Genomic DNA, 27,744 nt, shown 5'->3' with positions numbered 1-27,744 from the left:
AAACATAATGAAAAAAGTCAATATAATTTATCAAACATAGATGTACAATTCCAATTTACAAAAGATATAACATGAAAACAAAGAAAAAACAAACAAATGTCTCCATTATAATTTATTAAACATAAATGTACAATTCCACTTTCCACAAGGAAAGATGTTTATAAGTTAAGAGTAATTTCTATGTACACAAAAATCATTAGTAACTGAGCCGGTAGTGAACAAGCCAGTACAGTACGAGAATTACAGATTTCATGAAGACATAAACTAACCAAGTTTAAGCAATCCTCTTAGGGAATGCCTTGGAGTAAAAGAACTCAAAGCACATAAACAGGCCTACACCATTGAGGATTAGGGTGCTAATAAAGAGCATGTTGTCAGTCATACCTCCCTTAAGGTGAATTGGAGCACCATTATCAATCTGGAAGAGATAAGCTTGGTATTAAAAAACTACTCATTTTCGAACCCTGTCAGAAGTAATCACTTAACCAAATACGGTGACCAACCTGTCAGAAGTAATCACTTAACCAAATACGGTGACCAACCTGTCAGAAGTAATCACTTAACCAAATACGGTGACCAACCTGTCAGAAGTAATCACTTAACCAAATACGGTGACCAACCTGTCAGAAGTAATCACTTAACCAAATACGGTGACCAACCTGTCAGAAGTAATCACTTAACCAAATACGGTGACCAACCTGTCAGAAGTAATCACTTAACCAAATACAGTGAGCAATATCAAAAACACTTGTATCAGCCAGAGGTATGTAGTTTTCAGTGTAACCTAATATGTTAAAACATGTATATGCATAAAAATACTCATATAAAAGGACATACAATGTTATTCATAGTGCAAATGTGTACAACAGCAAAGTCAAACATGCTTTTATCAAGACACTGATCTCAGCTGTTTTGCTATTCCTTTCAGAGGGTGAGCAAATACACAAAACTTTTTGCAGTACCACATGCAAGAGCAATCATTTCTTATGTCACTGAAACATACTTCATAGTACCACACCTTTCTTTTACCCCATCATTTCTTACTTGATCAACCCTTCTCACACCACAATCTGTCCTTAAGCATTTCATATCCAACACATCCATTCTCTTACATATATTCTTTTCATTTAGGGCCAACACTTCACATCAACCCACCACCACTGGAACTACTATACCATGAGACATACCCATCTATGCCTTCACAGAGAATGACCTCTCTTTCCTCATACTCCTCAAGGCACTCAGGACCTTTATACCCCTCAACCAACTTTAGCTTCACTTCAACTCAAACTGTTCCGTCCACTACCATCTCCACTCACATACATATAAAACATTCCAGTTCCTCTCTCTCCCCTGATAAACCACATTACCTTACTTATCAATATTCCTCGTAAACACACTCCCAATACCAGCTTAAGCAGTTTCACACTTGAGTCTGCCACCAGAGAAACACTCTCTCTCTCTCTCTCTCTCTCTCTCTCTCTCTCTCTCTCTCTCTCTCTCTCTCTCTCTCTCTCTAAGAACCACTAACCCTCCTTTCTTCCTACAAGCAAAACAAGCCTGGCTCTTTAGATAAATACTCCTCAATGCTTCTAAAAGCCATTCTCCCACAAAGCATTTCTATCAACCTTAACATATGCTTTTCTAGATCCATAAATGCTTTATGAAAAGCCTAATGTTTTTCTAAATATTTTTCACTCATTTCTCAAAGCAAACCTACACAACGTCCCTTAGACCAAGTACCCAACCTCTACCATCCTATGAAACACGTAATTTATGGTATTTCACCTCAAACTTGTAACCATCATTTGTGTGTGAACTACAACAATGTTTTGGAATAAATGCCCCTCTCTGTGTATGATCAACATCTCAGCCCTATGCAAAAGTGATGTGAAGTCATATAAAAAAATTGTTATATTTCAGGATATTTAGGTTCATACAATATAACACACCAAGGCTGTTCACGAACACCCTGTTACAATTCCCCTCAACACGAGTGAATATGGCCAGCGTCTAGTCATTGCTTTACATGATAACAAACAGGATGATGCTCGAGTACAGTGTGAATTAAACTCTGAGTATAAAGGAGGTAACCCTGAATCTGATGTTGCAACTATGTGCTTGAGTCTATTTTGCATGTTTCTGGTCATTCTGCCCATAGTTGCAGGAATATGACAGGGCAGACAATCAGCATACTGCAACATGACTTTCCATGCTGCCTTTTCTCCCCAGCTTGGGCCCCAGCTAGGGGTAAGTTGTATACAGCAACTGCAACATATGTAACAATCTATTGCTCTCCACACAGTCACCACTGTCTACTCTACTTCACCTTATGCAACTCCCTTCTGCATCTAACATCACACTGACAGGTAAGGTTGGTATAAAAATAGTTTTACTGTAGCAGTATAATACTATACAGATTATGTTGCTGCATACCTCGTTACACTCCAGAACATCCCCATGAAGTACACTAAATGGGCATGGATTTCTTTTTTAATTGCTTATATGTAACATGTTACCAAATACCAAAATCACAATAACATACCTTGCCACTTATATTAACCAATGGAATAACTAAGAAAAGATAAAAGATAAAACTAACAGCGAAAACTAAAAAGGGAATGAAAAATTTCAAGAAAAATTTCTCAACATTCCATTTTCTGTTTTTTCACATCTAGTTTAATCAATATCCTATTTCCAATTTTACCAATGTAAAGATTAATAATATTCCTTTTTTTGTGTGTGTGTGTGTTGTATGACACTTACTGCTCTCTCTCTGTCTCTTTCTCTAAAAGCACTAGTTGCTTGTACTATAAACTAAAAGAACGACTTCACCATCAATTTTTTTTTTCTGGTTTTATGAGAATGAGAAACCAATTTCACATAGGTTGTAAATGATTTCGTATGAAAATATTATTCAGCTCCTAAAAAAGCTATCTACAGAAAAAATACAACATTCCTCTTCTGCGCCAGGTCACAACTGACCTTTTGCAAAGGAGGGAATAACATTAATAGCAAGGTAGTGCACAAGCGGTCGTAATTTGACTTAAAATCTCTACCATGGTGTAAATAACAATATTTCTGTAGATTTAGGAAACATCACAAAAGCAAATGAGTAAGTCCTACTACCACCAGGATACTCAGAAAAAAAAAAGCAACCAAACAAAAACACTCACTTGGAATGCAAACATCTTATCACGGATCTTCTGGTAACCCAAATGCCTCTCATTTTTAATAGCTGTACGTGCTGAGGTGGTTGCAAAGGTTCGAACAAGAGCCTGTGGGAAAAATGGAAAAGATTACAATATGGACAAAAATGAAAGAAATCAGAGTCCCCTACCCACTGAATAAATAAAGATTTGGTACATTTATCAATCACTTAAAGTACAATATAAATACCTTTCCAATAACTCAAACATGGTTTACAACTAATATATATATATATATATATATATATATATATATATATATATATATATATATATATATATATATATATATTTTTTTTTTTTTATACTTTGTCGCTGTCTCCCGCGTTTGCGAGGTAGCGCAAGGAAACAGACGAAAGAAATGGCCCAACCCCCCCCCATACACATGTACATACACACGTCCACACACGCAAATATACATACCTACACAGCTTTCCATGGTTTACCCCAGACGCTTCACATGCCCTGACTCAATCCACTGACAGCACGTCAACCCCTGTATACCACATCGCTCCAATTCACTCTATTCCTTGCCCTCCTTTCACCCTCCTGCATGTTCAGGCCCCGATCACACAAAATCTTTTTCACTCCATCTTTCCACCTCCAATTTGGTCTCCCTCTTCTCCTCGTTCCCTCCACCTCCGACACATATATCCTCTTGGTCAATCTTTCCTCACTCATTCTCTCAATGTGCCCAAACCATTTCAAAACACCCTCTTCTGCTCTCTCAACCACGCTCTTTTTATTTCCACACATCTCTCTTACCCTTACGTTACTTACTCGATCAAACCACCTCACACCACACATTTTCCTCAAACATCTCATTTCCAGCACGTCCATCCTCCTGCGCACAACTCTATCCATAGCCCACGCCTCGCAACCATACAACATTGTTGGAACCACTATTCCTTCAAACATACCCATTTTTGCTTTCCGAGATAATGTTCTCGACTTCCACACATTCTTCAAGGCTCCCAAAATTTTCGCCCCCTCCCCCACCCTATGATCCACTTCCGCTTCCATGGTTCCATCCGCTGCCAGATCCACTCCCAGATATCTAAAACACTTCACTTCCTCCAGTTTTTCTCCATTCAAACTGACCTCCCAATTGACTTTACCCTCAACCCTACTGTACCTAATAACCTTGCTCTTATTCACATTTACTCTTAACTTTCTTCTTTCACACACTTTACCAAACTCAGTCACCAGCTTCTGCAGTTTCTCACATGAATCAGCCACCAGCGCTGTATCATCAGCGAACAACACAGACATATACATATACATATACATATACACACATGTATATAATTCATACTGTCTGCCCTTATTTATTCCCATCGCCACCCCACCACACATGAAATGACAACCGCCTTCCCCCCCATGTGCGCGAGGTAGTGCTAGGAAAAGACAACAAAGGCCACATTCGTTCACACTCAGTCTCTAGCTGTCATGTATAATGCACCGAAACCACAGCACCCTTTCCACATACAGGCCCCACAGAACTTTCCATGGTTTACCCCAGACGCTTCACATGCCCTGGTTCAATCCATTGACAGCACGTCGACCCTGGTATACCACATCATTCAAATTCACTCTATTATTTGCACGCCTTTCACCCTCCTGCATGTTCAGGCCCCGATCACTCAAAATATTTTTCACTCCATCTTTCTACCTCCACTTTGGTCTCCCACTTTTCGTTCCCTCCACCTGACACATATATCCTCTTGGTCAATCTTTCCTCACTCATTCTCTCCATGTGACCAAACCATTTCAAAAAACCCTCTTCTGCTCTCTCAACCACACTCTTTTTATCAACACTTATCTCTCTTACCCTTTCATTACTTACTCGATCAAACCATCTCACACCACATATTGTCCCCAAACATCTCATTTCCAGCACATCCACACAACTCTATCTATAGCCCACGCCTCGCAACCATATAACATTGTCGGAACCACTATTCCTTCAAACATACCCATTTTTGCTTTCCAAGATAACATTCTCAACTTCCACACAGTTTTCAACCCCCTCCCCACCCTATGATTCACTTCCACTTTCATGGTTCCATCCGCTGCCAAATCCACTCCCAGATATCTAAAACACTTCACTTCCTCCAGTTTTTCTCCATTCAAACTTACCTCCAAATTGACTTGTCCCTCAACCCTACTGTACCTAATAACCTTGCTCTTATTCAGTTACTTTCAGCTTTCTTCTTTCACACACTTTACCAAACTCAGTCACCAGCTTCTGCAGTTTCTCACCCAAATCAGTCACAAGTGCTGTATCATCAGCAAACAACAACTGACTCACTTCCCAAGCTCTCTCATCCACAACAGACTGCATACTTGCCCCTCTTTCCAAAACACTTGTATTCACCTCCCTAACAACCCCATCCATAAACAAATTAAACAACCATAGAGACATCATGCACCCCTGCTGCAAACCAACATTCACTGAGAACCAATCACTTTCCTCTCTTCCTACACGTACACATGCCTTACATCCTCGATAACAACTTTTCACTGCTTCTAACAACTTACCTCCCACAACATATATTCTTAATACCTTCCACAGAGCATCTCTATCAACTCTATCATATGCCTTCTCCAGATCCATAAATACTACATACAAATCCATTTGCTTTTCTAAGTATTTCTCGCATACATTTTTCAAAGCAAACACCTGATCCACACATCCTCTACCACTTCTGAAACCACACTGCTCTTCCCCAATTCTGATGTTCTGTACATGCCTTCACCCTCTCAATCAATACCCTCCCATAAAATTTCCCAGGAGTACTCAAGAAACATATACCTCTGTAATTTGAGCACTCACTCTCATCCCCTTTGCCTTTGTACAATGGCACTATGCAAGCATTCCGCCAGTCCTCAGGCACCTCACCATGAGTCATACATACATACATACATTAAATAACCTTAACAACCAATCAAGAATACAGTCACCCCCTTTTTTAATAAATTCTACTGCAATACCATCCAAACCTGCTGCCTTGCCAGCTTTCATCTTCCGCAAAGCTTTTACTACCTCTTCTCTGTATACATTGAAATGTATTGGTATGTACATGTGTGTGTGGAAGTGTATGTATATACATATGTATGTGGGTGGGTTGAGCCATTCTTTCATCTGTTTCCTTGTGCTACCTCGCTAATGCAGGAGACAGCGACAAAGTATAATAAATGAAAAACAAAATATATATATATATATATATATATATCTGTGTGATTAGCAAGATTCTATAGCTTTGGCCAAATGACTGCCCTTGCTTTGAAAATATTACAACTACTGTTGTTTGGAAACAGAAATCTGTTATATTTCACAGAATGAAAAATATATAGAATATTACTTCAATGGATTAATTAATCATAACACCTGACATACCTGTCCACTACTTAATCACCTGGTAATCTATACATATGCCAATCACAAGAAAAATTTTTCAAATTGTCTATTGTAAGGTGAGAACAAACAACCTCAAACACATAAAGCAATATTAGTGGCTTTTTAGATGAAGGATTAACAAATAGGAAATGCCAATACATATTCAAGACATACTTTTAAGTACAGAAGCATCAAAAATCATTTCTAGCCAATAAATGCCAAAATATCTAATGGCGACATTAACATAGCTGTGTCCATTCTTTGTCCGATTCATAAAATAACTAATATCAGAAAGGATTCGAAAAGGATTCGAGTATGTACAATGGTAATGTAATGTTCAATCTTTATCAAAAAGCTTAAAACACTAGGATTCTTGTCCCATATACCAAGCAATTTTGTCATTTGACTTGCAAAATTCTATTCAGCAGTAAAAACACAACTTTCAGTTTGATCATGGGCATGTTACAATACCTGGAAAACCTTTGCAACGTGTGAAACATGCTAGTCTTGGTTCATTAGGATAATTCTAATGCAACTAAAGTGAATTTAAGTTATTACTGTACATTGTTAATGCAGTTATTACTGTACAGTGTCAGCGCTGTTTCTTTTCATGTTTCAAAAGCATGACAATTGGTAAATGATGCTCTGACTCCCATGGTGTCTAAATGAATGAGCTGGATTTTGGCATATCAGCTAAAATTGTAAGCAGAACACATCCACATAACAAACAGTTGAAAGCTGAAACCACCATCAACAACCTTCATAAGTGAGTCATAATGTACAAAACAATATACAGGAATAAAATATAAATGCACCCAATCTTTGATATATGAGCCAATATACATGCACCCAATCTTTGATATATGAGCCAATATAAATGCACCCAATCTTTGATATATGAGCCAATTGTCTTCATTAAGAGCACAGATCATCATTACAGGATTACATAATTTCATGTAGAATAATTTTAGTCGAGAATTTCACCTTGACGACATACCATAATAACTTCAACATCAATTCCTGAATGTCCTCTTTAAAATCTAAATTTTTTCTAGGAAAACAATATGTTTGAAAGTTATGATTTAACAACAAACTTGGGGTTTAATCACTATGTTATCAAATTACCAACAACTTTAAATCCAAAGCACAGTAAATAATACATAATCTTTACACCACCATGTAGGCGAAAAATGTGAGTTTTGATTACTGAAACCAAGGCAGATTTCTGCAAGAAATGTGATATCTCTCAGCACACTCATTTTAGGTACGCCTTCAATAAATTAGTCTGCCACAGTGATGACATCAGTGACTCTCACTCCAAGGGACTGGTCCACCCGGCAAGTTAGAATTTATGGATTACACGCATCAACCTAAATGTTAACACAACTGGAAAACCAAAAATGAGAATGGGGGAATGAAAATTACACTACACCAACTCAAAGAGAAAAATGCTTTCCAAACTTCAAAACCTACAATTCTCTCCTCTACTAGTTTGTCCTGAAAGCAATGAGAACATAATCACATAAAGGAAAGCTTGGAGAAAAAACTTTCTGGTAAGAAAACTTCTAAAAGTCAAAACAAGTAACTGCTAACAGTCAAAACAAGTGACTGCTAACGGTGATGTGGAGGCACACGAAAACCAACTCTCCTGGAAGAAAAATACCACACCACTGCAGGGTAGATCTACTGACTCTACTAAGGAAGGAATCAAATGAAAGCTAAGCCCTCTTGTGGTAATACTACACACTTTGGACTTTAATAATTATTAGCTTATGCCTGACCCCCAGAAATCCCAATGTCCTCACATTAGGGAGACAATTTAAGGGTCACAAAAAGAGAAAATACAAACATTATAGAAGCTTAAACCCCTAACTACTCTATAGAATGACACCTAACATGTATTAAAAGACAGAGGGCATCTCTCTCTCTCTCTCTCTCTCTCTCTCTCTCTCTCTCTCTCTCTCTCTCTCTCTCTCTCTCTCTCTCTCTCTCTCTCAACACATCTTGGCTGTAAAAAACTCAATGATGGAGATAGATGTTTTTCTCAATTCTAATTATCTGAAAAGGTCTTCTCCCAATGTATCTATAAAAAACCTAAGGCTAATATATGTTTATGGGACATGAATTGGGAAAGTACTTTTTGCACTTTACAATAAGCTAATTCCTCACTAGTACTCTAGCTTATCATCTACGTATCGACCAATGACACTTAGGAGTAATCTGGTCACACGATCTTACACAAGAAAAGCATAATCATCAACAAGTGCTGTGTCCTGATAGATACCAAATCCACCAATTTCTTGTTAGAATGATAAAGAAAAACCACATTACAAACTAAACCCCCTTTTTTTCTCCCTAATCCCCAACAAAGACACGGGAATCAGGATACCTTGCTTCAAATATGATCCTCATGTTACAATGCTATTGGAGCTCCAGGTAATGCATACCATGGGTTTCCCTACACAAACTCCTATGGCAGAACCAGGAGTCAAAAGTTTAATTAGCACCTACCAGCATGAGCGTCTGAACAACTTTTCACCTTTGTTCCTTTACCCAACACAAGCCATGGAGTAAAGAGACAATCTCCACTGACCACTAACAAGCATCATAAAAACATACAGAAACCACATGCAAAGATGCCTTGGGGGATAAAAAATATAAAACCCCATCCAAATGAGGAACTTTGCCCCTACATGGGTTACCTTAACTGCTGAACCCTTGGAGCAGCCTATGTCCCCCACTGCATCATGGTGGTGCACTAGTCAAAGTAAGGAACTTATATCTTTTGCATATGACTCAACCCATCCACCATGACTAGGGGGTGATCTTGATCCACATGTTGCTCCCTACATCACCCTTTATAAAAAAAAAAAAAAGTTCCTTGAACTAGAAAACCACTTTCTCCAAGACTGGGTTGTCAAAAGAACTTGTCTATCAACTGCAGAGAACCAAAGAAAATAAAGGCTTGACCAAGAAACATAGGACAGATGTCAGTGGAAGACACACTCCCCTAGGTCTTGAAAGTGCTGCTACGTTCTAATTTACAACTCTACTGTAACTTCCCCTTCCTACTGACCATACACTTATAACCTCCAGAATTATCAAAAAAAATCCCAAACACAAAGAATGTCCAATCACATGGGGAGGAAGAGAAACACTGGAAATGAAAAGGATGCCAATAACAGTAAATATAATACTTTAGTAATAGACATAAAATGAAAATATCAAAATTTTAATCTAACCAAAGCACTCTTACAGTACACCACAACCTTAAGAAACTATGAAAGGATATCAATTTATGGAAGTGGGGGAAAAAAGGGGGTAAAAGAAATAAATAACATCTAGTCTACATGCAATCCACAAGAATTTGAACTGCTGGGCATATCAGTCCCCTGGTGATGTCATCACCTGTGGGAGACTCAGACAGATCGAAGGCAGGCCCGAAGCAGGTAAACTGTCATTACCATGGGTTGGTGGTTATCAATGGGTGGGGAATGTTTACACTAACTCACTATTTAAACTGGGTGCCAAAAAGTATGAATACTACCCTTAAAATATCCATGAGGTACCTCAATGCTCACAGAACAAACTTACAAATAAGAGAAAATCAGATATTATCAATTTTGCTTCATAAATATTTTCATGGAAATCCTTCATAGACACAGACATGGAAAACACAAAAAATTATTCCTTGTGCATAAACCTCAAATATCAGCCCAGATTGTTGTATCAAATGCTTACATTCAGCAGCAGCAGCACATGTACAATATGCCATTACACATATGGCATGACTCACTCATAAGACAAACTGTTCCCTTCTTAACATTCAGTATTTAATTGAAGCAGGGATTATGAGTAGCAACCACCTTCGTTTGAGGATAACACTAACCTGTATCCCTTGAGTGTCAACCAGCTCGGCTGAGTTATCTGCCACGATGGCTGGTGAAGCTCTGACAGGGAAACTTAGAATTTAAAATATTGTATATGAACTTCGTATCTCTATAAATCTAGTTTGGGGAAATAAACTATTTCTCCCTAAAATATATAACTATATACCAATCATACAATTCTTAATTCTGTTTTTACATAATTATCTTTTATCATTATTACATTTCCAATCACTCTGGATGAATTTGATACATATAGTTTCCAAATACCACTTAGACACATTCTAAATCTACGCCCTGCATGTTAAAAGTGAAAATTTGATGTCTATGCTTACAAAAGAAACTTCTTACCTGTTCAATCTATACAGCACTCCCATACCTTGCTTTATGTGGGGGTTAAGTTCTGCGATAACATCACACAAAGAGAAATCACCACAAACGAACCAGTAAACCCATGTCACATTCTTATTCCACCTGCCAATCCTCAATCAAATTTTGGTCCACTTTTTACTACACACACCCACAGTAGCAAATTCTGACCACACAAAAAGAGGGACAGGTAGAAATAGGTTCCTTGCCGAATAGTAAAATCATGTACAGTGATCCCGCATAAAGTTAGGGATGGGTGTATGTGGATTCATCAAGAACATTTTCTCCAGTAATACCACCTCCATACTCAAAAATTCAGAATTATTCCTCTAACACCATCTGAAATATATTCAGCCCTTATCATTTCTCTCACCTAATCTATCCACCTCTTCCATAACCTTTCTCTCCTTGTACCTTCTTGATCCTACTTCTCAGTATTCTATATGGCCACACCATCCCATCCTAAAAGACTCACCTGCGCATCTTTCCAACGACTTCATGACACATAACCTCCAACCTTCAGTCTTCAATCTATTCATCCTTCTAATTCTAACAATACTAAGCAAAGCATTCAAATCCATTTCCTTATTTTTCACCTAACCTAACCTTTAACAAAAGTTCCACACTCACACATCAGCACTAAGGCAAGTATGTATTGCTTCATGCAAGCTTCTTGCACACTTTACACTTAAATTGTTCCCATTCACTAAAGCCTTCAGTGCACTCAATTTTTCTCCCTGCATGACTTTATCTTCAACTTCAGCTTTCCTAATAACATCCTTACTCAAGTTTACACCCAAGAATATAAAATGATCCATAATTTCAAGTTCTTCACAATGATAACTCATCTTACACTGTTTCCCATCCCTTTCAGAAACTAGTGACTAACATTCAATGGCCTTCTCCGATGTACATCACTGAGCTGAACTTCTGATCTATACAATTCTTCCTCTGACTGACTTAACACTGCATCATCTGCATACAACTATGCCAACTTCTACTCTGTTTCTTGAAAGTAAAGTATCACACCTCAATCATGCCATTTTGTTCTTCTCTCAGGCAATTCCCCATCCAAAAAACAATAAATAACCTTGGTGACATCACAGAATCTTAATGCAGCCACAGTGATTTAAAACCACTTACTCTTACATGTGGACTACATCCATTATAAAAGCTTATAATAGCATTTACAAGTTTTCAAAGTGCTTTCCTATTCACCTTACTATATGCCTTTTCTAGTCCATAAATGTTGCACACATCTTTTTCTCCAAGAGTTCCAACACTTGTCTATGTGCAAAAATTTGCTCTGCTTACCCTTTACCTTCCTAAACTTGCCTCATTCTTCCTATTCACCATCACAATTACAGCAATGCCTTCAAGAAGAACCAATTACATTACGAAAAGGACTTAGGTAGATATACATAATGTATCTATTCATGCTCAATATGTAGGTGTCACATTTGCTGGTCTTTCTCCGTAAAGAAAATCACAGATTCAACCATGTTACTATACAAAAAGGAAAATTGGCAAGCAAAGACTGTGCAAATTTTGATCTAGTTACAATTCAAAAGAACATTAATCATCTATTTTTGTATGTTTGTTAATTTGATAGTACATCTTTTTAATTAATTGGCTTTGTTAGTAATTTTTTTTTTTTTTTTTTGCCGCTGTCTCCCGCGTTTGCGAGGTAGCGCAAGGAAACAGACGAAAGAAATGGCCCAACCCACCCCCATACACATGTATATACATACGTCCACACACGCAAATATACATACCTACACAGCTTTCCATGGTTTACCCCAGACGCTTCACATGCCTTGATTCAATCCACTGACAGCACGTCAACCCCGGTATACCACATCGCTCCAATTCAGTCTATTCCTTGCCCTCCTTTCACCCTCCTGCATGTTCATGCCCCGATCACACAAAATCTTTTTCACTCCATCTTTCCACCTCCAATTTGGTCTCCCTCTTCTCCTCGTTCCCTCCACCTCCGACACATATATCCTCTTGGTCAATCTTTCCTCACTCATTCTCTCCATGTGACCAAACCATTTCAAAACACCCTCTTCTGCTCTCTCAACCACGCTCTTTTTATTTCCACACATCTCTCTTACCCTTACGTTACTTACTCGATCAAACCACCTCACACCACATATTGTCCTCAAACATCTCATTTCCAGCACATCCATCCTCCTGCGCACAACTCTATCCATAGTCCACGCCTCGCAACCATACAACATTGTTGGAACCACTATTCCTTCAAACATACCCATTTTTGCTTTCCGAGATAATGTTCTCGACTTCCACACATTCTTCAAGGCTCCCAGAATTTTCGCCCCCTCCCCCACCCTATGATCCACTTCTGCTTCCATGTTTCCATCCGCTGCCAGATCCACTCCCAGATATCTAAAACACTTCACTTCCTCCAGTTTTTCTCCATTCAAACTCACCTCCCAATTGACTTGACCCTCAACCCTACTGTACCTAATAACCTTGCTCTTATTCACATTTACTCTTAACTTTCTTCTTTCACACACTTTACCAAACTCAGTCACCAGCTTCTGCAGTTTCTCAAATGAATCAGCCACCAGCGCTGTATCATCAGCGAACAACAACTGACTCACTTCCCAAGCTCCCTCATCCCCAACAGACTTCATCCTTGCCCCTCTTTCCAAAACTCTTGCATTCACCTCCCTAACAACCCCATCCATAAACAAATTAAACAACCATGGAGACATCACACACCCCTGCCACAAACCTACATTCACTGAGAACCAATCACTTTCCTCTCTTCCCACACGTACACATGCCTTACATCCTCGATAAAAACTTTTCACTGCTTCTAACAACTTGCCTCCCACACCATATATTCTTAATACCTTCCACAGAGCATCTCTATCAACTCTATCATATGCCTTCTCCAGATCCATAAATGCTACATACAAATCCATTTGCTTTTCTAAGTATTTCTCACATACATTCTTCAAAGCAAACACCTGATCCACACATCCTCTACCACTTCTGAAACCACACTGCTCTTCCCCAATCTGATGCTCTGTACATGCCTTTACTGAGGCCTATCCTCAATGGAGGCCTGATCCCTGATGACTCACCCCATCCCTTTACAAGCCTCCTATCCATTACACTTTACCTCATTCCTCTTCTATCTCACAAATCTAGCCTATTGAAAGGACAGGTTGCATCCAATGAATTCAGTCAGAATTCTGACTAGATTTGATGCCTATACACACTACAAATCAAAACAAAACCAAATGCAGAATTAGATGTCCTTGAAATCCTGCAAAAGGTCAACAAACAAATTTTACATGTTCTTTCATAAGCAACCCAAGACCCAGTTTCTACCCTCTCTTTGTCGAAAACTCCTCAACTTGTCTCTCCTTTGACAGTTCTGTAATTCCACCTCCTGACTCAATGAACATACTTGGTATTACCGTAACATCCACTCTTTCTTGGAGGGGGAAAAGATACAGAAACAGCTAAGTCTGCCCCTAAGAAACAGAGATAAGTCTGCCTTTAAGAAACTGGGAATCATGTTACAATGTTGAAACTTCTTTTCTTCAGAACAGATGCTTTGTCTACATAGGTGCTTTGTCTACATAGGACTGATTCATCCTTGTATGGAGTTCTACTCTCACATCACTTCAAAACATGACCCCTCTGGCCCTATGCTACAATGTTGGTTCACTTTTCCTCTTTTATAGGTATTACTTGTGGTTTTTGCTCCGGAGAGCTGGCTGCTGGTGTACCCCAACCACCAGCTACACCATGCAATACTCAGAAAGTGGCTGTGACACATAATCAGCATGGCCATTGGCAACTTGAGGGTGGGCCATTTCTATAACCATTTCTTTCCCTACATGTCAAAGCTTTGGAACTCTCCACATTCTCATGTCTTTCCCAATAACTATGACCTGGCACATATTAAAAGATACGTTTTCACTTCCTCCAAAATTCATATATACTTTCCCTTGCCCCTTCTTTTCCTTTCATAAGCCTCTCTATATCTATATCAAGGCCCGGCCTTGATGTGGACTTTTGTCAGTGACTGGAGCCTCAAAAGAAAATTATGCCCCTTTTCAATTAAACTGCAATACCATCCACTCCAGCCGCCTCACCACATTTTATTACTATACTTTGTCGCTGTCTCCCGTGTTAGCGAGGTAGCGCAAGGAAACAGACGAAAGAATGGCCCAACCCACCCACATACGCACGTATATACATACATGTCCACACACGCACATATACATACCTATACATCGCAACATATACATATATATATACACAAACATATACATACATACACATGCACATAATTCATAGTCTGCCCTATTCATTCCCGTTGCCACCCCGCCACTCATGAAATGACAACCCCCTCCCCTCGCATGTGTGTGAGGTAGCGCTAGGAAAAGACAACAAAGGCTACATTCGCTCACACTCGGTCTCTAACTGTCATGTATAATACACCGAAACCACATCTCCCTTTCCACATCCAGGCCCCACAAAACTTTCCATGGTTTACCCCAGACACTTCACATGCCCTGGATCAATCCATTGACGTTCGTTGACCCCAGCATACCACATCACTCCCATTTACTCTATTCCTTGCACGCCTTTCACCCTCCTGCATGTTCAGGCCCCAATCACTCAAAATCTTTTTCACTTCATCTTTTCACCTCCAATTTGGTCTCCCACTTCTCCTCGTTCCCTCCACCTCCAACACATATATCATCTTGGTCAATCTTTCCCCACTCATTCTCTCCATGTGACCAAACCATTTCAAAACATCCACTTCTGCTCTCTTAACCACACTCTTTTTATTACCACACATCTCTCTTACCCTTTCATTACTTACTCGATCAAATCACCTCACACCACATATTGTCCTCAAACATCTCATTTCCAGCACATCCACCCTCCTCCGCAAAACTCTATCTATAGCCCACGCCTTGCAACCATATAACATTGTTGGAACCACTATTCCTTCAAACATACCCATTTTCGCTTTCCAAGATAACGTTCTCGACTTAAACACAGTTTTCAATGCTCCCAGAACTTTCGCCCCCTCCCCCACCCTTTGATTCACTTCCGCTTCCATGGTTCCATCCACTGCCAAATCCACTCCAAGATAACTAAAGCACTTCACTTCCTCCAGTTTTTCTCCATTCAAACTTACCTCCAAATTGACTTGTCCCTCAACCCTACTGTACCTTATTCACATTTACTCTCAGCTTTCTTCTTTCACACACTTTACCAAACTCAGTCACCAGCTTCTGCAGTTTCTCCCCCGAATCAGCCACCAGTGCTGTATCATCAGTGAACAACAACTGACTCACTTCCCAAGCTCTCTCATCCACAAGACAGCATACTTGCCCCTCTTTCCAAAACTCTTGCATTCACCTCCCTAACAACCCCATCCATGAACAAATTAAACAACCATGGAGACATCACACACCCCTGCCGCAAACCAACATTCACTGAGAACCAATCACTTTCCTCTCTTCCTACACGTACACATGCCTTACATCCTCGATAAAAACTTTTCACTGCTTCTAACAACTTGCCTCCCACGCCATATATTCTTAATACCTTCCACAGAGCATCTCTATCAACTCTAGCATATGCCTTCTCCAGATCCATAAATGCTACATACAAATCCATTTGCTTTTCTAAGTATTTCTCACATACATTCTTCAAAGCAAACACCTGATCCACACATCCTCTACCACTTCTGAAACCACACTGCTCTTCCTCAATCTGATGCTCTGTACATACCTTCACCCTCTCAATCAATACCCTCCCATATGATTCACCAGGAATACTCAACAAACTTATACTTCTGTAATTTGAGCACTCACTCTTATCCCCTTTGCCTTTGTACAATGGCACTATGCAAGCATTCCGCCAATCCTCATTTAGTAAAGCTAAGTGAAATCTGGAGAACATAATATTCCTCACTACAACATGAGTACTGGAGAACATAATATTCCTCACTACAACACGAGCACTGGAGAACATAATATTCCTCACTACAACATGAGTACTGGAGAATATAATATTCCTCACTACAACATGAGTACTGGAGAACATAATATTCCTCACTACAACATGAGTACTGGAGAACATAATATTCCTCACTAAAACACGAGCACTGGAGAACATAATATTCCTCAATACAACATGAGTACTGGAGAACATAATATTCCTCACTACAACATGAGTACTGGAGAACATAATATTCCTCACTACAACACGAGCACAGAACATAATATTCCTCACTACAAGAGTACTGGAGAACATAACATTCCTCACTACAACACGAGTACTGGAGAACATAATATTCCTCACTACAACACGATCACTGGAGAACATAATATTCCTCACTACAACACGAGCACTGGAGAACATAATATTCCTCACTACAACATGACTACTGGAGAACATAATATTCCTCACTACAACATGAGTACTGGAGAACATAATATTCCTCACTACAACATGAGTACTGGAGAACATAATATTCCTCACTACAACACGAGCACTGGAGAACATAATATTCCTCACTACAACATGAGTACTGGAGAACATAATATTCCTCACTACAACATGAGTACTGGAGAACATAATATTCCTCACTACAACACGAGCACTGGAGAACATAATATTCCTCACTACAACATGAGTACTGGAGAACATAATATTCCTCACTACAACATGAGTACTGGAGAACATAATATTCCTCACTACAACACGAGTACTGGAGAACATAATATTCCTCACTACAACATGAGTACTGGAGAACATAATATTCCTCACTACAACATGAGTACTGGAGAACATAATATTCCTCACTACAACATGAGTACTGGAGAACATAATATTCCTCACTACAACATGAGTACTGGAGAACATAATATTCCTCACTACAACATGAGTACTGGAGAACATAATATTCCTCACTACAACATGAGTACTGGAGAACATAATATTCCTCACTACAACATGAGTACTGGAGAACATAATATTCCTCACTACAACATGAGTACTGGAGAACATAATATTCCTCACTACAACATGAGTACTGGAGAACATAATATTCCTCACTACAACATGAGTACTGGAGAACATAATATTCCTCACTACAACATGAGTACTGGAGAACATAATATTCCTCACTACAACATGAGTACTGGAGAACATAATATTCCTCACTACAACATGAGTACTGGAGAACATAATATTCCTCACTACAACATGAGTACTGGAGAACATAATATTCCTCACTACAACATGAGTACTGGAGAACATAATATTCCTCACTACAACATGATCACTGGAGAACATAATATTCCTCACTACAACATGAGCTACTGGAGAACATAATATTCCTCACTACAACATGAGTACTGGAGAACCTATATTCCTCACTACAACATGAGTACTGGAGAACATAATATTCCTCACTACAACATGTCTACTGGAGAACCTAATATTCCTCACTACAACCATGAGTACTGGAGAACATAATATTCCTCACTACAACATGACCTACTGGAGAAACATATTCCTCACTACAACAATGAGTACTGGAGAACATAATATTCCTCACTACAAATGATTACTGGAGAACATAATATTCCTCACTAAACATGAGTACTGGAGAACATAATATTCCTCACTACAACATGAGTACTGGAGAAACATTATATTCCTCACTACAACATGAGTACTGGAGAACATAATATTCCTCACTAACACATGAGTACTGGAGAACATAATATTCCTCACTACAACATGAGTACTGGAGAACATAATTATTCCTCACTACAACATGAGTACTGAGAACATAATATTCCTCACTACAACATGAGTACTGGAGAACATAATATTCCTCACTACAACACGAGTACTGGAGAACATAATATTCCCACACTACAACATGAGTACTGAGAACATAATATTCCTCACACATGAGTACTGGAGAACATAATATTCCTCACTACGACATCGAGCACTGGAGAACATAATATTCCTCACTACAACACGAGTAACTGCTGGAGAACATATTATTCTCACTACAACATGAAGTACTGAGAACATAATATTCCTCACTACAACTGAGTACTGGAGAACATAATATTCCTCACTACAACAGAGTACTGGAGAACATAATATTCCTCACTACAACATGAGTTACTGGAGAACATAATATTCCTGCACTACAACATGAGTACTGGGAGAACATAATATTCCTCACTACAACATGAGTACTGGAGAACATAATATTCCTCACTACAACATGAGTACTGGAGAACATAATATTCCTCACTACAACATGAGTACTGGAGAACATAATATTCCTCACTACATGAGTACTGGAGAACATAATATTCCTCACTACAACACGAGCACTGGAGAACATAATATTCCTCACTACAACACGAGTACTGGAGAACATAATATTCCTCACTACAACATGAGTACTGGAGAACATAATATTCCTCACTACAACATGAGTACTGGAGAACATAATATTCCTCACTACAACATGAGTACTGGAGAACATAATATTCCTCACTACAACATGAGTACTGGAGAACATAATATTCCTCACTACAACATGAGTAATGGAGAACATAATATTCCTCACTACAACATGAGTACTGGAGAACATAATATTCCTCACTACAACATGAGTAATGGAGAACAATATACACAGATAATAACAATACAGAATGGAGCAAGATAATTCTTACAGCAAATCAACGATATTCTTAAGTGATATAAGTTCTTATCTTCCATGATGATTATCATCTTTCATGGTGATTATCAATTATTCGAAGTCACACGTACCGAACACACTTTAGGTAGACAAGGTTGTAGATCAGTACATTTATCTACAACTTAGGTAGACAGAGTTGTAGGTAGATCAATACATTCATCTACAACTTAGGTAGAGTTGTAGGTAGATCAATACATTTATCTACAACTTAGGTAGACAGGGTTGTAGATCAATACATTTATCTACAACTTACGTAGACAGGGCTGTAGATCAATACATTTATCTACATCTTAGGTAGACAGCGCTGTAGATCAATACATTTATCTACAACTTAGGTAGACAGGGTTGTAGATCAATACATTGATCTACAACTTCGGTTGTTGGAGTAATCATTGTGGGATGTGAGGGAGTCCCACAGTTGGGATGGGACACATGACTGGTCCCGGGGATACATAATTCCGTGGATCCAACATATTTGGATAAACCTTTAATTCCCACAAGTCATCCCAAATGTTGGCCACAAGTGATCCCAAATGCTGGCCACAAGTGATCCCAAATGCTGGCCACAAGTGATCCCAAATGCTGGCCACAAGTGATCCCAAATGATGGCCACAAGTGATCCCAAATGCTGGCCACAAGTGATCCCAAATGCTGGCCACAAGTGATCCCAAATGCTGGCCACAAGTGATCCCAAATGCTGGCCACAAGTGATCCCAAATGCTGGCCACAAGTGATCCCAAATGCTGGCCACAAGTGATCCCAAATGATGGCCACAAGTGATCCCAAATGCTGGCCACAAGTGATCCCAAATGCTGGCCACAAGTAATCCCAAATACTGGCCACAAGTAATCCCAAATGCTGGCCACAAGTGATCCCAAATGCTGGCCACAAGTAATCCCAAATACTGGCCACAAGTGATCCCAAATGCTGGCCACAAGTGATCCCAAATGCTGGCAACAAGTAATCCCAAATACTGGCCACAAGTAATCCCAAATGCTGGCCACAAGTGATCCCAAAAGCTGGCCACAAGTGATCCCAAATACTGGCCACAAGTAATCCCAAATGCTGGCCACAAGTGATCCCAAAAGCTAGCCACAAGTGATCCCAAATGCTGGCCACAAGTGATCCCAAATACTGGCCACAAGTAATCCCAAATGCTGGCCACAAAGGTATCCCTAGAACCGTCCCGGATCCCAATCAGCTGATCAGGATTGCGTCATGAATGCACAAGGGCCAATCCTGTGCTCTGTACTTGCTCTGGTATTACCTGTCATTATTACTACCATCTCCATCATCATATCAGTAATAACCTCGTCATTATGTGACGTAATTCCACTTACGCGAGCTGCAGAGTTGATCATCTTGACGGTGGCCACAGGACGACTACTGACCAGGAAAGATGGCCGACCTCATCACCCATCAAATGAGAGTCTAACATCGTACACACCAATAAATAATCTACACTCAATCTAAACTAGAATATATATATATATATATATATATATATATATATATATATATATATATATATATTCACTCTAAAATAATGATGAAAATTACTATCTTGGTCTATTATTAAAACCAGAATGACAAACGATCAATATAGATCCTTGGCTCAGCTGAACAAGATCTCACATAACCAAAATTCAGGAAAACAATCCACTAATGGTTCAAACCAGTTCATCAAATTATATAATGTTCATCCTTGTTCACTCATCCTTCTTCACTCATCCTTCTTCACTCATCCATCTTCACTCATCCTTCTTCACTCACCCTTCTTCACTCATCCTTTTCCACTCATCCTTCTTCACTCATCCATCTTCACTCATCCATCTTCACTCATCCTTCTTCACTCATCCGTCTTCGCTCATCCTTCTTCACTCATCCTTCTTCACTCATCCATCTTCACTCATCCTCGTTCACTCATCCTTCTTCACTCATCCGTCTTCACTCATCCTTCTTCACTCATCCGTCTTCACTCATCCTTCTCCACTCATCCTTCTTCACTCATCCGTCTTCACTCATCCTTCTTCACTCATCCGTCTTCACTCATCCCTCTTCACTCATCCTTCTTCACTCATCCGTCGTCACTCATCCGTCTTCACTCATCCTTCTTCACTCATCCTTCACTTATCCTTCTTCACTAATCCATCTTCACTCAACCTTCTTCACTCATCCTTCGTCACTCATCCGTCTTCGCTCATCCTTCTTCACTCATCCTTCTTCACTCATCCGTCTTCACTCATCCTTCTTCACTCATCCGTCTTCGCTCATCCTTCTTCACTCATCCTTCTTCACTCATCCATCTTCACTCATCCTCGTTCACTCATCCTTCTTCACTCATCCGTCTTCACTCATCCTTCTTCACTCATCCGTCTTCACTCATCCTTCTTCACTCATCCGTCTTCACTCATCCTTCTTCACTCATCCTTCTTCACTCATCCGTCTTCACTCATCCTTCTTCACTCATCCGTCTTCACTCATCCATCTCACTCATCCTTCTCACTCATCCATCTTCACTCATCCTTCTTCCACTCATCCTCGTTCACTCATCCTTCTTCACTCATCCTCGTCACTCCGTCACTCATCCTTCTTCACTCATCCGTCTTCACTCATCCGTCTCAACTCATCCTTCTTCACTCATCCTTCTTCCACTCATCCGTCTTCACTCATCCTTCTTCACTCATCCTTCTTCACTCATCCTTCTTCACTCACCATTCTTCACTCATCCTTCTTCACTCATCCTTCTTCACTCATCCTTCTTCACTCACCCTTCTTCACTCATCCTTTTCCACTCATCCTTCTTCACTCATCCTTCTTCACTCATCCGTCTTCACTCATCCATCTTCACTCATCCTTCTTCACTCATCCATCGTCACTCATCCGTCTTCACTCATCCTTCTTCACTCATCCTTCTTCACTCATCCGTCTTCACTCATCCATCTTCACTCATCCATCTTCACTCATCCTTCGTCACTCATCCATCTTCACTCATCCTTCTTCACTCATCAGTCTTCACTCATCCCTCTTCACTCATCCTTCTTCACTCATCCATCTTCACTCATCCTTCTTCACTCATCCATCTTCACTCATCCTTCTTCACTCATCCGTCTTCACTCATCCTTCTTCACTCATCCTTCTTCAATCATCCATCTTCACTCATCCGTCTTCACTCATCCGTCTTCACTCATCCATCTTCACTCATCCATCTTCACTCATCCTTCTTCACTCATCCATCTTCACTCATCCGTCTTCACTCATCCTTCTTCACTCATCCTTCTTCACTCATCCATCTTCACTCATCCTTCTTCACTCATCCTTCACTCATCCTTCTTCACTCATCCTTCTTCACTCATCCGTCTTCAATCATCCTTCTTCACTCATCCATCTTCACTCATCCATCTTCACTCATCCTTCTTCACTCATCCTTCTTCACTCATCCTTCTCCACTCATCCTTCTTCACTCATCCTTCTTCACTCATCCATCTTCACTCATCCTTCTTCACTCATCCTTCTTCACTCATCCGTCTTCACTCACCATTCTTCACTCATCCTTCTTCACTCATCCATCTTCACTCATCCTTCTTCACTCATCCTTCTTCACTCACCCTTCTTCACTCATGCTTTTCCACTCATCCCTCTTCACTCATCCTTCTTCACTCATCCGTCTTCACTCATCCTTCTTCACTCATCCTTCTTCACTCATCCATCTTCACTCATCCTTCTTCACTCATCCATCGTCACTCATCCGTCTTCACTCATCCTTCTTCATCCTTCTTCACTCATCCTTCTTCACTCACCCTTCTTCAATCATCCTTCTTCACTCTTCCGTCTTCACTCATCCATCTTAACTCATCCTTCTTCACTCATACTTCATCACTCATCCGTCTTCACTCATCCTTCTTCACTCATCAGTCTTCACTCATCCCTTTTCACTCATCCTTCTTCACTCATCCATCTTCACTCATCCTTCACTCATCCTTCTTCACTCATCCTTCTTCACTCATCCATCTTCACTCATCCTTCTTCACTCATCCTTCTTCAATCATCCATCTTCACTCATCCTTCTTCACACATCCTTCTTCACTCATCCTTCTTCACTCATCCATCTTCACTCATCCTTCTTCACTCATCCATCTTCATTCATCCATCTTCACTCATCCTTCTTCACTCATCCGTTTTCATGCATCCTTCTTCACTCCTCTTCCCCAATCTGATACTCTGTACATGCCTTCACCCTCTCAATCAATACCCTCCCATATAATTTACCAGGAATACTCAGCAAATTTATATCTCTATAATTTGAGCACTCACTCTTAACCCCTTTGCCTTTGTACAACGGCACTATGCAAGCATTCCGCCAATCCTCAGGCACATCACCATGAGTCATACATACATTAATTAGCCTTACCAAACAGTTAACAATAGTCACCCCCTTTTTTAATATATTTCACTGCAATACCATCCAAACCCCCTGCCTTCCTGGTTTTCATCTTCCGTAAAGCTTTTACTACCTCTTCTCTGTTTACCATATCATTCTCCCTAACCCTCTCACTTTGCACACCACCTCAACCAAAACACCCTACATCTGCCACTCTATCATCAAACACATTCAACAAACCTTCGAAATACTCACTCCATCCCCTTCTCACATCACCACTACTTGTTATCACCTCCCCATATGCCCCCTTTACTGATGTTCCTATTTGTTCCCTTGTCTTACGCACTTTATTTACCTCCTTCCAAAACATCTTTTGATTCTCCCTAAAATTTAATGATACTCTCTCACCCCAACTCTCATTTGCCCTCTTTTTCACCTCTTGCACCTTTCTCTTGACCTCCTGCCTCATTCTTTTATACATCTCCCACTCCTTTGCATTATTTCCCTGCAAAAATCATCCAAATGCTCTCTCTTCTCTTTCACTAATATTCTTACTTCTTCATCCCACCACTCACTACCCTGTCTGATCTGCCCACCTCCCACGCTTCTCATGCCACAAGCATCTTTTGCACAAGCCATCACTGCTTCCCTAAATACATCCCATTTCTCCCCAACTCCCCTTACGTCCTTTGTTCTCACCCTTTTCCATTCTGTACTCAGTGTCTCCTGGTACTTCCTCACACAAGTCTCCTTCCCAAGCTCACTTATTCTCACCACTCTCTTCACCCCAACATTCTCTCTTCTTTTATGAAAACCTCTACAAATTTTCACCTTCGCCTCCACAAGATAATGATCAGACATCCCTCCACTTGCACCTCTCAGCACATTAACATCCAAAAGTCTCTCTTTTGCACACCTATCAATTAACACATAATCCAATAACACTCTCTGGCCATCTCTCCTACTTACATATGTATACTTATGTATATCACTCTTTTTAAACCAGGTATTCCCAATCACCAGTCCTTTTTCAGCACATAAATCTACAAGCTCTTCACCATTACTATTTACAACACAGAACACCCAATGCACACCAAGTATTCCCTCAACTGCCACATTACTCACCTTTGCATTCAAATCACCCATCACTATAACCCGGTCTTGTGCATCAAAACTATTAACACACTCACTCACCTGCTCCCAAAACACTTGCCTCTCATGATCTTTCTTCTTATGCCCAGGTGCATATTCACCAATGATCACGCATCTCTCTCCATCGACTTTCAGTTTTACCCATATCAATCTAGAGTTTACTTTCTTACACTCTGTCACATACTCCCACAACTCCTGTTTCAGGAGTAGTGCTACTCCTTCCCTTGCTCTTGTCCTCTCACTAACCCCTGACTTTACTCCCAAGACATTCCCAAACCACTCTTCTCCTTTACCCTTGAGCTTCGTTTCACTCAGAGCCAAAACATCCAGGTTCCTTTCCTTAAACATACTACCTATCTCTCCTATATTGTCATCTTGGTTACATCCACACACATTTAGACACCTCAATCTGAGCCTTCAAGGAGGATGAGCACTCCCCGCTTGACTCCTCTTTCACCGTTTAGAAAGTTAAAGTACATGGAGGGGAGGGTTTCTCATCCCCCACTCCCATCCCCTTTAATCGACTTCTATGACACATGAGGAAAGCATGGGAGGTATTCTTTCTCCCCTATCCCTAAGGATATAGAAAATATAAAATATGCATATATTCTGTCACTGTCTCCCTCGTTAGCGAGGTAGCGCAAGGAAACAGATGAAAGAATGGCCCAACCCACCCACATACACATGTATATACATAGACGTCCACACATGCACATACACATACCTATACATCTCAACGTATACATATATATACACAAAACACATATACATATAAGCACATGTACTTAATTCATACTGTCTGCCCTTATTCATTCCCGTCGCCACCCCGCCACACATAAAACAAACACCCCCTCCCCCCTCGAGTGCGAGGTAGCGTTATGAAAAGACAACAATGCCACATTCGGTCGAACTCAGTCTCTAGCTGTCATGTATAATGCACCGAAAGCACAGCTCCCTTTCTACATCCAGGCCACACAGAACTTTCCATGTTTTACCCCAGATGCTTCACATGCCCTGGTTCAATCCATTGACAGCATGTCGACCCCGTAATCCAACCTCGTTCCAATTCACTCTATTCCTTGCACGCCTTTCACCCTCCTGCATGTTCAGGTCCCGATCATTAAAATCTTTTTCACTCCATCTTTCCACCTCCAATTTAGTCTCCCACTTCTCCTCGTTCCCTCCATCTCGGACACATATATCCTCTTTGTCAATCTTTCCTCACTCATTCTCTCCATGTGACCAAACCATTTCAAAACACCCTCTTCTGCTCCCTCAACCGCACTCTTTTTATTACCACACATCTCTCTTACCCTTACATTACTTACTCGATCAAACGATCTTTCTTCTTTCACACACTTTACCAAACTCAGTCACCAGCTTCTGCAGTTTCTCACTATATATATATATATATATATATATATATATATATATATATATATATATATATATATATATATATTTATATATACATATATATATATTTATATATATATATATATATATATATATATATATATATATATATATATATATATATATATATATATATATATATATTCTTTCTTTCAAACTATTCGCCATTTCCCGCATTAGCGAGGTAGCGTTAAGAACAGAGGCCTGGGCCTTTGAGGGAATACCCTCACCTGGCCCAATTTTCTGTTCCTTCTTTTGGAAAATTAAAAAAAATGAGAGGGGAGGATTTCCAGCCCCCCCGCTCCCTCCCCTTTTAGTCGCCTTCTACGACACGCAGGGAATACGTGGGAAGTATTCTTTCTCCCCTATCCCCAGGGAATATATATATATATATATATATATATATATATATATATATATATATATATATATATATATATATATATATATATATATATTATTTTTTTTTTTTTTTTGCTTTGTCGCTGTCTCCCGCATTTGCGAGGTAGCGCAAGGAAACACACGAAAGAAATGGCCCAACCCACCCCCATACACATGTATATACATACGTCCACACACGCAAAATATACATACCTACACAGCTTTCCATGGTTTACCCCAGACGCTTCACATGCCCTGATTCAATCCACTGACAGCACGTCAACCCCGATATACCACATCGCTCCAATTCACTCTATTCCTTGCCCTCCTTTCACCCTCCTGCATGTTCAGGCCCCGATCACACAAAATCTTTTTCACTCCATCTTTCCACCTCCAATTTAGTCTCCCACTTCTCCTCGTTCCCTCCACCTCGGACACACATATCCTCTTTCTCAATCTTTCCTCACTCATTCTCTCCATGTGACCAAACCATTTCAAAACACCCTCTTCTGCTCCCTCAACAACACTCTTTTTATTACCACACATCTCTCTTACCCTTACATTACTTACTCGATCAAACGATCTTTCTTCTTTCACACACTTTACCAAACTCAGTCACCAGCTTCTGCAGTTTCTCACTATATATATATATATATATATATATATATATATATATATATATATATATATATATATATATATATATCATCAGCGAACAACAACTGACTCACTTCCCAAGCTCTCTC

At 39.8% G+C, this 27,744-nt stretch overlaps 1 protein-coding gene across 1 annotated transcript; it reads right to left on the bottom strand.

Moving 5' to 3' along the window:
* Positions 1-99: 99 nt before the first annotated feature.
* On the bottom strand, positions 100-21,130 carry COX7A (Cytochrome c oxidase subunit 7A). The gene is made up of 3 exons (XM_071679366.1): positions 21,009-21,130; positions 3,177-3,278; positions 100-418 (listed from the first exon to the last, which is right to left on the bottom strand). Exons 1-3 carry the CDS (start codon positions 21,027-21,029, stop codon positions 275-277), a joined length of 267 nt encoding a protein of 88 aa, XP_071535467.1. The 5' UTR covers positions 21,030-21,130; the 3' UTR covers positions 100-274.
* Between the last annotated feature and the right edge of the window lie 6,614 nt (positions 21,131-27,744).

This window comes from Panulirus ornatus, chromosome 29, assembly GCF_036320965.1.
Source record: "Panulirus ornatus isolate Po-2019 chromosome 29, ASM3632096v1, whole genome shotgun sequence".
NCBI classification, from domain to species: Eukaryota; Metazoa; Arthropoda; class Malacostraca; order Decapoda; family Palinuridae; genus Panulirus; species Panulirus ornatus.
The sequence above is the reverse complement of the archived record's forward strand: the minus strand, read 5'-3'. Positions and strand labels throughout refer to the sequence as shown.

What these genes read in the sequence shown, in the direction of transcription:
- COX7A (XM_071679366.1), bottom strand. Translation starts at nt 21,029, where the DNA reads ATGATCAACTCTGCAGCTCGC. An exon ending in TGATCAACTCTGCAGCTCGC is followed by an intron (nt 3,279 to 21,008) that starts GTAAGTGGAATT and finishes TTTTTCCCACAG; the next exon opens with GCTCTTGTTCGAACCTTTGC. An exon ending in ATAAGATGTTTGCATTCCAA is followed by an intron (nt 419 to 3,176) that starts GTGAGTGTTTTT and finishes TATCTCTTCCAG; the next exon opens with ATTGATAATGGTGCTCCAAT.